The sequence below is a fragment of the Coffea arabica genome, chromosome 1e (genome assembly GCF_036785885.1).
Source record: "Coffea arabica cultivar ET-39 chromosome 1e, Coffea Arabica ET-39 HiFi, whole genome shotgun sequence".
In the NCBI taxonomy this organism is placed as follows: Eukaryota; Viridiplantae; Streptophyta; class Magnoliopsida; order Gentianales; family Rubiaceae; genus Coffea; species Coffea arabica.
The window spans coordinates 28,861,634-28,873,912 of NC_092311.1; the positions used below are offsets into that span (position 1 = coordinate 28,861,634).

General features: G+C 43.2%; 1 protein-coding gene across 1 annotated transcript; it reads right to left on the reverse strand.

Annotated features, from left to right (window-relative positions):
- Window positions 1-1,232: 1,232 nt before the first annotated feature.
- Window positions 1,233-7,980, reverse strand: LOC113692787 (uncharacterized). Its single transcript, XM_072070127.1, has 4 exons — window positions 7,063-7,980; window positions 6,532-6,819; window positions 5,167-6,384; window positions 1,233-4,625 (listed from the first exon to the last, which is right to left on the reverse strand). Exons 1-4 carry the CDS (start codon window positions 7,978-7,980, stop codon window positions 1,233-1,235), a joined length of 5,817 nt encoding a protein of 1,938 aa, XP_071926228.1.
- Between the last annotated feature and the right edge of the window lie 4,299 nt (window positions 7,981-12,279).

The window sequence follows — 12,279 nt, forward strand, 5'->3', positions numbered from 1 at the left end:
GTCACCAAATCCATATAGCAGTTTCGTTGGACTTCACCCACTTTAATAGACGACGGAATCCCCTATCCTTGCGCAAACTCTAGGGTTTATCATCCGTTCGAATCCAATGGTGAAATAATGATGCATGCAAATTCATTTTCATAAAAATCAATGATATATGCAAGATGACTCCTATGTCAGGCAAAGATGAGCACGCAAAAGAATGCAGTCAATCCAATAGCAATTGAACACAAATAGTCGAGAGAAAACCAAAAGGTTTATAAAGATACATTTTGCAAAAGAGTATTTGTAAAGAAGAACACAAATTTGGCCAACGAATATCACATTCAAGGCTTTGGATATATTCGCTTCGGAATTCGATACTGGCAGAAGTATCACAATCGTGAGAGAAATTCCAAATGAACCAGGTCACCAGCTGTTCCTCCTCGTGCTCGTCTTGTTGAGAAGACCTGCCTTGGCGCCCTTTCGGGTTTTCACCAAGGTTGCCCCCACCCTTTTTGTTTTTGTTTTTGTTTTTGTCTTTCTTTTTGTTTTTTTTTTTTCTTTCTTTTTGTTTTTTTTTTTTTTACGAGGCGCCCTTTCGGGTTTTCACCTAAAAAAATAAAGACACATCTCGACCATGATCGACTCAGAAATATGAGTTAAAGGTTTTAGGCATCAGTAAAATGCACTTCCCTTGTAGATTAGGCGAAGGCATTACGGACATCACTTGCCAGTTGATTATCAAATTTTGCTAATAGAAATGCAACAAATGACGGAAGCCAGGACTTTGGGCTTTGTAATGAGGTCAGGTGGGGTGTTTTTCAAGAAAAGTTGAGGCTTGAAAGCAAATTTGATGCGAGGTGTGAAATAACCTGAGATTGCGCTATTTTGAAATCATTTCTGATTTTGAACGATACCGGGGAAAATTTGCCCCAGTTTGATCGGATTTTCACTCTTTGCATTCTCTTCATTGCATTTTCCTCACTTTTACATTTTTCTTTGAAAACTAAATTTGCCCCAGTGTGGGGTTCTTTTCTTTTTCTTTTTTTTCCTTTTTCTTTTTCTTTCTTTTTCCAAAATAAATTTTGCCCCAGTGTGGGGTTTGCAATTCTCAGGGGTTATCAAGCGAAAATTTGTCAATTCTGATGGCTCAAAGGGGACAAGTAGGGATAAAATATTTTAAGTGTAAAAGAAGATGGCCTGACTTGCATTTCGCCATTTGCATGAATTTCTAAAGAAAATTTGCATGATCAAATGAAAAACTTTTTGCACATATCTGAGTTGATGGGTTGAGGGAAAACTCGTCCGTCCATTTCTGTCAAAATAAGGGCTCCGCCAGGTAATACCTTTTGGACAATGAACGGCCCTTGCCAATTCGGAGCAAATTTGCCTTTAGCTTCATCTTGCATTGACAAAATTCGCTTTAGCACTTTGTCACCTTCTTCAAATGCACGCCGATGGACCTTTTTGTTGTAAGCTCGGGCCACCCGTTTCTGATAACACTGACCATGACAAATAGCATTGAATCGCCTTTCATCGATCGACGTCAATTGTTCATGGCGCTGCTTTATCCAATCAGCCTCTTCCAACTTAGCTTCCATGAGGATTCGCAACGAAGGAATCTCAACTTCGGCTGGTAATACAGCTTCCATTCCATACATCAGTGAATATGGCGTTGCCCCAGTCGATGTCCGGATAGAAGTCCGATACGCCATCAGTGCATAAGGCAACTTTTCATGCCAATCGCGATGCTTTTCAGTCATTTTGCGGATAATCTTTTTCAAATTCTTATTCGCAGCTTCTACGGCTCCATTCATCTGAGGCCTATAAATGGCGGAGTTGCGGTGTCTGATCTTGAATTGCTCGCATAGTCCATCCACCATGTCATTGTTCAGATTTTTGGCATTGTCAGTGATAAGCGTTTCGGGTACTCCAAAGCGACAGATGATGTGATCTCTCAAGAAATTGGTAACTACCTTCTTCGTCACATGTTTAAACGACTCCGCTTCAACCCACTTGGTAAAGTACTCAATCGCCACCAATATAAATCGATGTCCATTTGAAGCAGGAGGATCGATTGTACCAATCACGTCCATACCCCACATTGAACAGGGCCACGGGGCGGTCATGCTATGCAACTCAGTGGGTGGAGCGCGTATAATGTCACCGTGCATTTGGCATTTTATACATCTCCGGACAAAGTCTATACAATCATGCTCCATAGTAAGCCAGAAGTATCCGGTTCTCATGATTTTCTTCGCTAGAAGATGGCCATTCATGTGAGGTCCACAAACACCACTATGCACCTCTTTCATCATATACTGGGCTTCATCTTCATCAACGCACCTTAAGAGGTTCAAATCCGAGGTTCTTTTGTACAACACTTCACCATTTAAGAAAAATTTGGAAGCCATTCTACGCAGAAAACTCTTGTCTTTTGTACCAGCATGCAGAGGGTAAGATCCAGTTCTGAGAAACTCCTTAATATCATTATACCAAGGAACATTGTCAGAGGGCTTATCTATAGCCCAACAGTGAGCAGGTTTATCTTGAAATTGAATCTGGATCGGTTCGATCTTCAACTCATCTGGATACTGAATCATAGAGGCTAAGGTGGCCAAAGCGTCGGCAAATGCGTTTCGGGCTCGCGGGAGGTGTCTGAACTCCAAATTTTGAAATTGCTTGGCCAAAGTGAGCAAACTACAATGGTAAGGCAAAATTTTTGAATCTTTAGTTATCCACTGCTTCAAAGTTTGGTGCACGAGCAAATCTGAGTCACTGAAAGCTACCAACTCCTTGATTTCCATTTCTAAAGCCATTTTGAGGCCAAAGATGCAGGCTTCATACTCAGCCATGTTGTTTGTGCAAGCAAATTGCAATTTGGCAGCGGCAGGGTAGTGCTTTCCTTCGGGCGAAACCAGAACAGCTCCAATTCCAGCTCCTAGAGAATTTGAAGCTCCGTCGAAGAAAAGCCTCCATTCAGGGCTCTGCTCACTTATATCATCCGTGGCGCCTACAAATAAGATCCTCTCGTCAGGGAAATAAGTACGGAGTGGTTGATAATCATCATCCCTTGGATTTTCCGCCAGATGATCAGCTATAGCTTGCCCCTTGACAGCTTTCTGTGAAGTGAACACAATATCGAATTCTGAGAGAATTATCTGCCACTTCGCCAAACGCCCAGTCAACATCGGCTTCTCCAAAAGATACTTCAAAGGATCAGACCGGGAAATAAGATACGTGGTATGGCTCAACAGATAATGTCTCAGCTTTTGAGCCGCCCAGGCCAACGCACAGCAGCTCTTCTCAATGAACGAATAATTAGCCTCGTACTGCGTGAACTTCTTGCTTAGATAGTAAATGGCTTGCTCCTTCCTTCCAGAGTCATCGTGTTGCCCGAGAACGCAACCAACTGCTCCGTCGAGCACAGATAGGTACATGATCAGCGGTCGGCCCGGTTTGGGTGGCACCAGGACCGGAGGCTGCAGCAAATAATCTTTAATCTTGTCGAAAGCGTGTTGGCACTCCTCATTCCAGTACAACGGCACATTCTTTCTCAATAATCTGAACAACGGTTCACATGTGGCCGTTAATTGGGCAATGAACCTCCCAATAAAATTGATCTTCCCTAAGAAGCTTTTCACGTCTTTCTGAGTCTTTGGCACTGGCATATCTCGAATCGCCTTGATTTTTGCTGGATCTATCTCTATGCCTCTCTTGCTCACGATGAAACCCAACAATTTACCAGCTGGTGCCCCAAAGGCGCATTTCGCAGGATTTAACTTCAAATTGTACTTTCGCAGCCTTTCAAATAGCTTCCTCAAATCATCCAAGTGGTCCTCCGTCCTTTTAGACTTGATTATGATGTCATCCACGTAGACCTCCATCTCCCGGTGGATCATATCATGAAATAGGGTTGTCATGGTCCTCTGATACGTTGCTCCAGCATTCTTTAAACCGAAAGGCATGACTCGGTAGCAAAAGGTACCCCAAGGGGTAATGAAAGCAGTTTTCTCCCTATCTTCTTCTGCCATCAAAATTTGGTGGTAGCCAGCAAAACAATCGCAAAAGGATTCAATCTCATGTCCGGCAGTATTGTCTAAGAGAATGTGAATATTTGGTAGAGGGAAATCATCTTTAGGACTGGCTTTATTAAGGTCTCTATAGTCAACACAAACTCTCACCTCTCCACTCTTTTTTGGAACAGGGACTGGGTTTGAAAGCCAAATTGGGTAATGGGAAACAATGATAATGTTGGTTTGGAGTTGTTTTTCAATTTGTTCTTTTATTTTGAGGCTCATATCTGGTTTGAATTTTCTGGGTTTTTGCTTTACGGGTGGAAAAGAAGGGTCTGTGGGTAACCTGTGCACTACCACGTCAGTCGAAATACCAGTCATATCATCATAGGACCACGCAAATACATCCTGGAACATAGTCAAGAACTCAAGCATCTCCTTTTTCTGGCTCTTATTCAAATGAATACTAATCTGCACCTCCTTAACTTCATCCTCAGTTCCAATGTTAATCTTTTCTGTTTCTTCCAGGTTCGGTTTCGGTTTTTCCTCATATTGTTCAAGATCCTTTGCAAACGAATCGGACACTTCCTCATTATCACTCTCGCTTTGGAGTTCGGATTCACAAACCTCCAAGTCGTGAGTGATATAGAGATTGCCATTATCGAATTCCAGAATTGTGATATCCAAAGGATCAAATAATTTTATTTTTGGCCATCTGAAAGAATTAACGAATGTGGGGTAATAAGTAAACAAACACACAACCAACAAATGGACAAGCAATATGAATATAAACAAACGAATAAACAACACAACAATGACAAGAACAACTTGTGCATTTTCATAAAGACCTTTGATTGAAAGCAAATGGAAATGAAAGCTTAACAATATTTACATGCGCAGACGTTAGTCAAAAAGGAAATTGTTTTCATTGGCTATTTACAGATGCAAAGGTATTTTCATGAATTCACATGAATGATAAACCCCTTTCATTTTACCGAAACTCCTTCCGAACGGGCAGGGACTCGGCTGTCCAATTGGGAATTGATCCTTCGGGAATGTCAGGAAATTCAGCTTCGCCTGGAACAATATCTTCAAATGTTGCCCCAACGAACAATTGGGCCAAACTTGCTTCAATTTCGTCAACTGGGTTGATTTGTGACATGATCACCTCAGCTGGTCGTGGGAAAGTATAATGCAGTGGTGGAATGTCAAGAACCCCTTGCCTTCCTTCTTTCTCCGCTCTCTTGCGCTCCTTCATCTCCTTGAAATCCTTGGCGGTTGGTCGGAAACCCAAACCGAAGGTATCCCTCTTTTCTACTATCTTCACTGGCTTCAGGATCCCTTGCAGTTCACGCCCCAACCCCTTGTCGAATTTGTATCCTCCACGAATCATTTCTCTGGCCATCATTACACTGGCCTTTGAGAGAGTTTGTTCCTCCGTGGTTATCCAACTTACGGAGACTATATCGGATGTGCTGTGAGGGGACATGGTAACACTTTGACTACCCTCCTCTTTAACTCCAGAATTGGTGATCACCAGGCAGTCCTCTTCAGCAAAGATAGTGATTAGTTTGTCATTTACCACGAACTTGAGCAATTGATGCAACGAAGACGGCACAGCCCCCGACTTGTGAATCCATGGCCTTCCAAGTAAGATATTGTAAATGCTCGGGAAGTTCATGACTTGGCAAGTTATTTGAAATTGGGCCGGCCCCATCTCGATTACTAAATCTGCCTCTCCTATTGGCTCCCTCTGCGCTCCATCAAACCCTCTAACAATAGTCCCTGAAGGCCTCAGCTTGATGTCTTGCAATCCTAGTTTCTCTAAGGTACTCCAAGGACAGATATTCAGTGCGGATCCATTATCGATTAACACCTTAGGCAGCATTTTTCCGTTGCACCTCACTGTTATGTACAACGCCCTATTATGTCCGATGCCCTCCGTCGGCAATTCATCGTCAGAAAAAGCAATTTGCTTGTTGAACAATACGCTCCCAACCACGTTTGAAAAATTATCAACAGAAATGTCCCTCGAAATTTGAGCTCTTGTTAATATGTCAATCAATGCATCCCTATGCACGTCCGAAGAGAAAAGTAGGTCCAACATGGTTATCTGGGCAGGTGATTTGCTTAGCTTTTCCACTATGTTGTATTCACTTCTCTGGAGTCGTTTAAGGAAATCCACGGCTTCTTTCTCGGTGATTGTTGGTTTGATGGGTGGCTCAGAACTATTGGCTTGAATTGGAGTAGTAGTCTCAAATGGATTTACAGTCTTCCCCGATCTGGTAACTACTGACACTTCCTTCTTTGTGGTTGAATTTTCCCCGATCTGTATGCTAGGCTCATCGTAATTCCACGGCACTTGTTGCAGACTTAATACGGGCTCCTGTTTCGGGAATTCGATGACTACTGGTTTCAAAGCTTCATTCTCCGCTGGCGTGAGATCTAAGACAAAAGGCTTGTTATCTTCTTCGAATGGCAACTCTATGACAAACGGTTGATCCGTGACCCCAAACACTTCAGCTTCTATTGCCAATTTCTTGATTTGTTCCTCGTACTCCGCATCGTCCATAATAACCCCAACATGCTCTGGTAAGGGGTTTTGATTTACGTTTGGCCCTTGTGGCTCCCTTTTTCTGATCACGATTTCTCCAGACTCAACCATATCCTGAACTTTATGCTTAAGCGCCTTGCAATCCAAAGTTGCATGCCCAGGTGCCCCCGAATGATACGCGCAAACAGCTTGCGGGTTATACCAAACGGGCATGCCATACGGGTAGGTAGGAGGTGGTACTGTACCAATTTTTCCAGAAGCCCTTAACTGGTCATACAGTTGGTCTAAAGGCCTACCTAAATTGGTAAAAGTACGGCTTGGGGGTCGGTTGTAAGGTTCATGAGGTTGAGGATGATTGTAAACAGGTCTATTTGGAGGAGGAAATCTTGGGTTATATGGTGGACGAGGTCGGTTTTGGGGTGGATTTGGTTGGGAAATTTGGAAAGGGGCTGAAGGTGGGTTTGGATAGCTTGGGCGAGGTCGAGGGTGGTGGATGTTGGTAGTATATACAGGGTGCGGATTTGAGTAATAAGGGTAATGGGGTTGGTAGATTGGGTTGTGTTGGTAACGGGGTCGGGGTGAAGGGTCTTGGTTCCAAATAAAGGTTGCATCCCCCTCCTTTTTCTTGAACGGTGGCTTTTTCACATTGCTTCCTTGACCTTGTAAAGCATCCAACTGAGATTTAAGGGCGGAGACATTGACAATCTTCCCAGCTCTCACAAAGTCATCAAACTCCTCAAGTTTATTTACAATTGCAGCAAACGAACATCCGGTCATGCGGAAAATCTCTTCGAAGTACGGCGGATCATGGGCTTTGATGAATGTGCGAATAATTTCATCCTCAGTCATCGGTGGTTCCACCTTCGCAGCTACTTTTCTCCACCTCTTGGCATAGGTCTTGTGGTCCTCAGAAGGCTTCCTTTTCGTTCCTTCCAGAGTAGTCCGGGTTGGCGCTAGCTCGCAGTTGTACTCATATTGTCGAATGAAGGCATTGGACAGATCGAGCCAGGTCTTCGCTTCCTCTGGCTTTAGGTTGGAGTACCAATCGAGAGCATCCCCTTCTAAGCTTTCTGGAAATAATCTCAACGGCAAATTCTCGTCATCCACTGGCTTGCCCAACTTGTTAGCAAACAAGCGCAAGTGCGTCTTTGGGTTGCCCGTGCCATCATATTTGTTGAACTTCGGAGTCTTGAACCCCACCGGCAGTTGTACGTTTGGAAATAGGCACAAATCATCGTAGTCCAGCACCCCTTGCTTGCTTAAACCTTGGCTTTTCCGGATAAATTCATCAAAACGATCCAAGCGTTTAAGTAACTTCATATCAATCTGGGCAGACGAATCTCCCATTTCTGGCTTATTTTGAAAAACGTGCTCCGGCACAACGGGCTCTGCGGTAGTCTGAAAGAAAGTCGGTGGAGTTACATGCATGTTTGGATCACCCTGAGGCTGGAAACCTTGCCCATAAGGGGGATAAAAAGGAGGATTTTGAGTATAAGCATATTGCGGATTGAAAGTTCCCTCAAACGTGGTTTGAAATGAAGGAATAACAAATGGTTCTGATTGTGGTTGTGTAGCGGGTACAGGCTCAGGTTGCACTCCACTACTAACGAGCTCGTCAATCAACTTCTTCTGAGCGGCCATTTCCGACGCCATTTCCCCAAATTTTGTGAGTAACTCAGTCAACTGAACCCCAGGACTTGCGGCTTCCGGCTGGGTAGTTGCAACGAACTTTTCGGATGATTCTGGTTGAGTACTCATGTCTACACGATTCCTTTGGGCTCTACTTCGGGATCGCGTAATAATGGGGCTTTTTCGAAAAGCTATTTTGAAACTTTACCTGAGAATGCAAAAGACTTCTTTAGATAAACCAATCGTTATTAGATTTCTGCAATTTATTCAAAAGGGAAAAAGAAAAAGGCATGAGTTAGTAATTATTCAAACAACTCGGATGCATGTCCTATGGGGGGACCCTTTTTGTGCCAAGGGTAGGCTTAGCATGATGCAACACTTTCGGAATGAGACCCGTTAATCAAACCTGTTATTTGACAAACACTTTTGTGAAAAGAGATTCATTTCATTGCAGAAACCAGATACATCTGTTTACATCATATCGCGAAGGCGATTTCGTACAAGATCACCAAAATTCCTAAGCCTATCTAGTACAGAGTCTTTACTTTCTCTTGCATATGGCATCTTGACACGTTCGGCTTGATCATATAATTCCCCACATTTCCGCTTCATATCTTGGCGCCTTTCTCGCTCCTTCTCATATAACCTCTTGTTTTCTTCTGCCTTTTCTTTGTGCGATTCGATGGATTTCTTCAACTGTACCACCTCCATGTCCTTGGCTTTAATGATGGCTCTCAGCTTCTCAATTTCCTCATACGGCTCATGTTGCAACCCTTGCGTGGTGGAATCTTTCAACCAATCCTCGTATGGTGCGGTCATTACCCCCTTCTGTTTGAGCTCCGGAAGATAACGAATGCTTCTATCATTGGATATTGTTCTCCAAGATTCAGTGATTTGGCTCTTCATAGGGATCTCTTTTGGGCATACCCCCTGATCAAAGAAAATAGTGACTTCACTAAACTCGGAAATCGGTGGCGGCCCCTGAATGCGACCTAGTTGTCTGAGAAATCTCTTCGGGGTATACGAGATGATTCCTTGAGTACCCAGCAAGAGAACACGTTCGGATTCCTTAGTGCGAAGTATCGGCTCAAAGCAGTCTGTCCAATCTAATACCCACCTAATGTTGAAATCTTGCAATGTTTCCAAGTAGTCCACACATTCGGATGCGTTCTTTGGTAGATCTCCCTCGTTGACTCTTTTGGGATGTGTGACTACCCAATTATATCCAACCACCGGCAAACTATCGGCAACTGATACTTGTCTCTTAAAATGTCCCGTAGCCCATATGTATAAAACCAAGTTCGCCCCATGGAAAAACTTCTCTCCCTTTCGACAACCAGTACAAGCTAAGAAAATATCTGCGAGAATGGTCGGGACTATAGAACATTGCTTACCCTGAATTCCTAAGAAAAGGTCATTCACAATTTTTGCTGATTTAAAGGCTATCTTCTGATCTTTTCGCGGAAAGAGATAGGTCCCCGCCATAGCTACCCCATATACTAGTGATCTTTTGCTCTCCCATACGGCTTTGGAAGTGAACACAAAATCCGTCACATGCCTCTCGAATCCATCGCGTGGCGCAAATCGTTCAAACAGAATACTCACGGCAACGCCCTGATCTGACCCTCGTAGCACAGACTCTTTCAATCCCATAATTTGACAAAATTCGGCCTTGTCGGAAGCAAATGGAAACACCAAGGCAGTTCCACGTATGGGTAAACCAAGGAGGCCGGTTACTTCCTCGAGTGTTATGGTCATTTGCCTATTGCCTATTCTAAAAGCAGTACACTCGGGGTCCCAAAGATGAACTAAAGCCTCTACCAAATAATTGTTGGATTTGATCTGCTTAAAGTCTCCAATTGGTCCTAAAAATTGGGCTACTTGATTCAGCTCACTAGGTAACATGAAGGTGGGCCATTGTTGAACCTCAGTTGACGGTATTAACAATTGGTAGATGCGGCGAGGGCAAGCCATCTGATAATGAAGAAGGTAGTTTGTCAATTACCTTACCCACGAGTCTCATTCCTCCAGTTAGGCAAAAACTTAAACGTGCAGTCCCTTGAAGGGTTAAGTACCCATGGGACACAAAAGGGTTGGTTTTATTCCTAAAACGGGATTCCCTACGTGGCGTTCCCTTTCTAGGCTTTATGCATGATGCCATTTGATTAAAACAATAAAATATGCAATTTGAAATGAAACGTGACCTAAGGAACCCTTTATTTGCCAGGGTAGGCCTAAAATGGTATGGCATTATGAATTCATAAACGAAATACAGCATAATTTGTCAAACGTGCAATAGCCTATCTACAAGGGTAGGCTCTAAAAGAAAGTCATGCCAGACCTCTTATTTGCTCAGGGTTAATGAATGCAATCGGGACACAAAACCAAGAAAAGTTAGTTCAGCCAAGATAAATACACATAACACATTGTAATAACAAGATAAAGCAATCAAAGAAATAAAGCAATAAAAAGGAAAAAGGGGTTGGACCCCTCCCCTCGTGAATAGTGTCCCTAGCTTAGGATAAGGCCGACTCTACCCTAGGCAGGCTATCATGGATGCATGAGGTTGGGGGTTCACTAATGCATCTAGACTCGATGAGCTCAGGTCCCCGAGCCTTCAGACTTAGAAACCAAGGGTCACCAACCCCAAGGTTCTTTGTCGGTGGCTCGAGCGATTCCCCAAACACCGCTACGCACACATCGTGTCACGGCTACGTGTTTGAGTGAATCTATCAAAACCTCAATCTTCGACCAAAAGCTAAAGGCTATCAACCAATAGCTTTAAGTGGAAGATTGAGTGACCCATTGGAACATGCTACACACACATCGTGTCGTGATCACATGTCCAAGTGAGTCACCTAATCCTAATAGGGTAGAGTGGCGTGACAAGCCACTAAAAGAAAAATAAAGGGATAAAAGAAGTAAAGCGTATGCTCGTATGTTAGTGCTCGTTTGGAGGGGAAGGATCAAGAACCAACGCAAGGCTCTAGGGTGACCCATACCTCCCAAAATGCAATGCAAGCGCGAGATAACAAGTAAACATTCATTCAAACATACATTCGTGAGTCGAGAGATTGATTTGATTACGTACATAAGACAAAAGGTCCTAAAAATGAAAAATGCAATCCTAATATCCAAGTGCAATGCATAAAAAGGGTAGAAAAAGGAAACGAATGGCTAAGTCAAATGCTCGGACCCACTTAGGAAGTTCCCCAGTGGAGTCGCCAACTGTCGCGCCCCACTTTTTGAATGAATTGTGTGAATGTGAGTGATGTGTGTGTGAAGTGTGGTGTGAACGTGTGCAAAATGAAAAGTAAAAAGGCCATGGGACTTTGGAAAGCGACGATTTGGCCAAATGAAATTTTAAAAAGGGTTTTTTAAATATGAAAACGGAGTCGCCACTTGGTATAGATTTGGGGTGTACCAAGTCACCCAAAAAGTGTTTTTTAAAGACAAAGTAGTAAAACCCTTTTTAAAACGACTCCTAGTCCACGTAAGCCAAAGAAAAAGGTTCGGGGGTCACGTTTGACAAAGGGGAAGGCAAGGATAGAATCCAAGGCACCCCTTTGACCTAGCCAAGGCTAGTTGCGCGACTCAAACCAATTTTTCCTAATTTTTCTACCCAAGGTATGTATCGCGTATTGGATATGTCTATATGAATGCAAAAACCTAGACCTAGGGGGATTGGGGGAAATTTCTCTTCAAAGGTTGAGTGGTGCCAATCACATTAATTGTGAAGCCCAATAATGATCCTTTTGGAGAGGTCACACCTAAACCTAAATGACGTGAAAAATGAGTGGAATGCATGCCATGTGAAAGTGTGAGTTTGTGTGAAGTGAGAAAAATGATAAAAGTAATAAGATAAGAGTGAAGGTGTGCAAATGTAGATGAAAGTACTCGTGTGCGAGTGAAGATAAAAGGGTTCGTGTGCAAGTGAAGATAGAAAAAGCAAGTGAAAGTGATAAAAAGGTGCATGCGTGCAAATGAGACAAAAAAGTGTTCGTGTGCAAGTGAAGGTGATAAAAAGGTGCATGTGTGCAAATGAGACAAAAGTGAAAGTGTAATGATAGAGTGGATTGAGAATGCATGAGCCTAGGG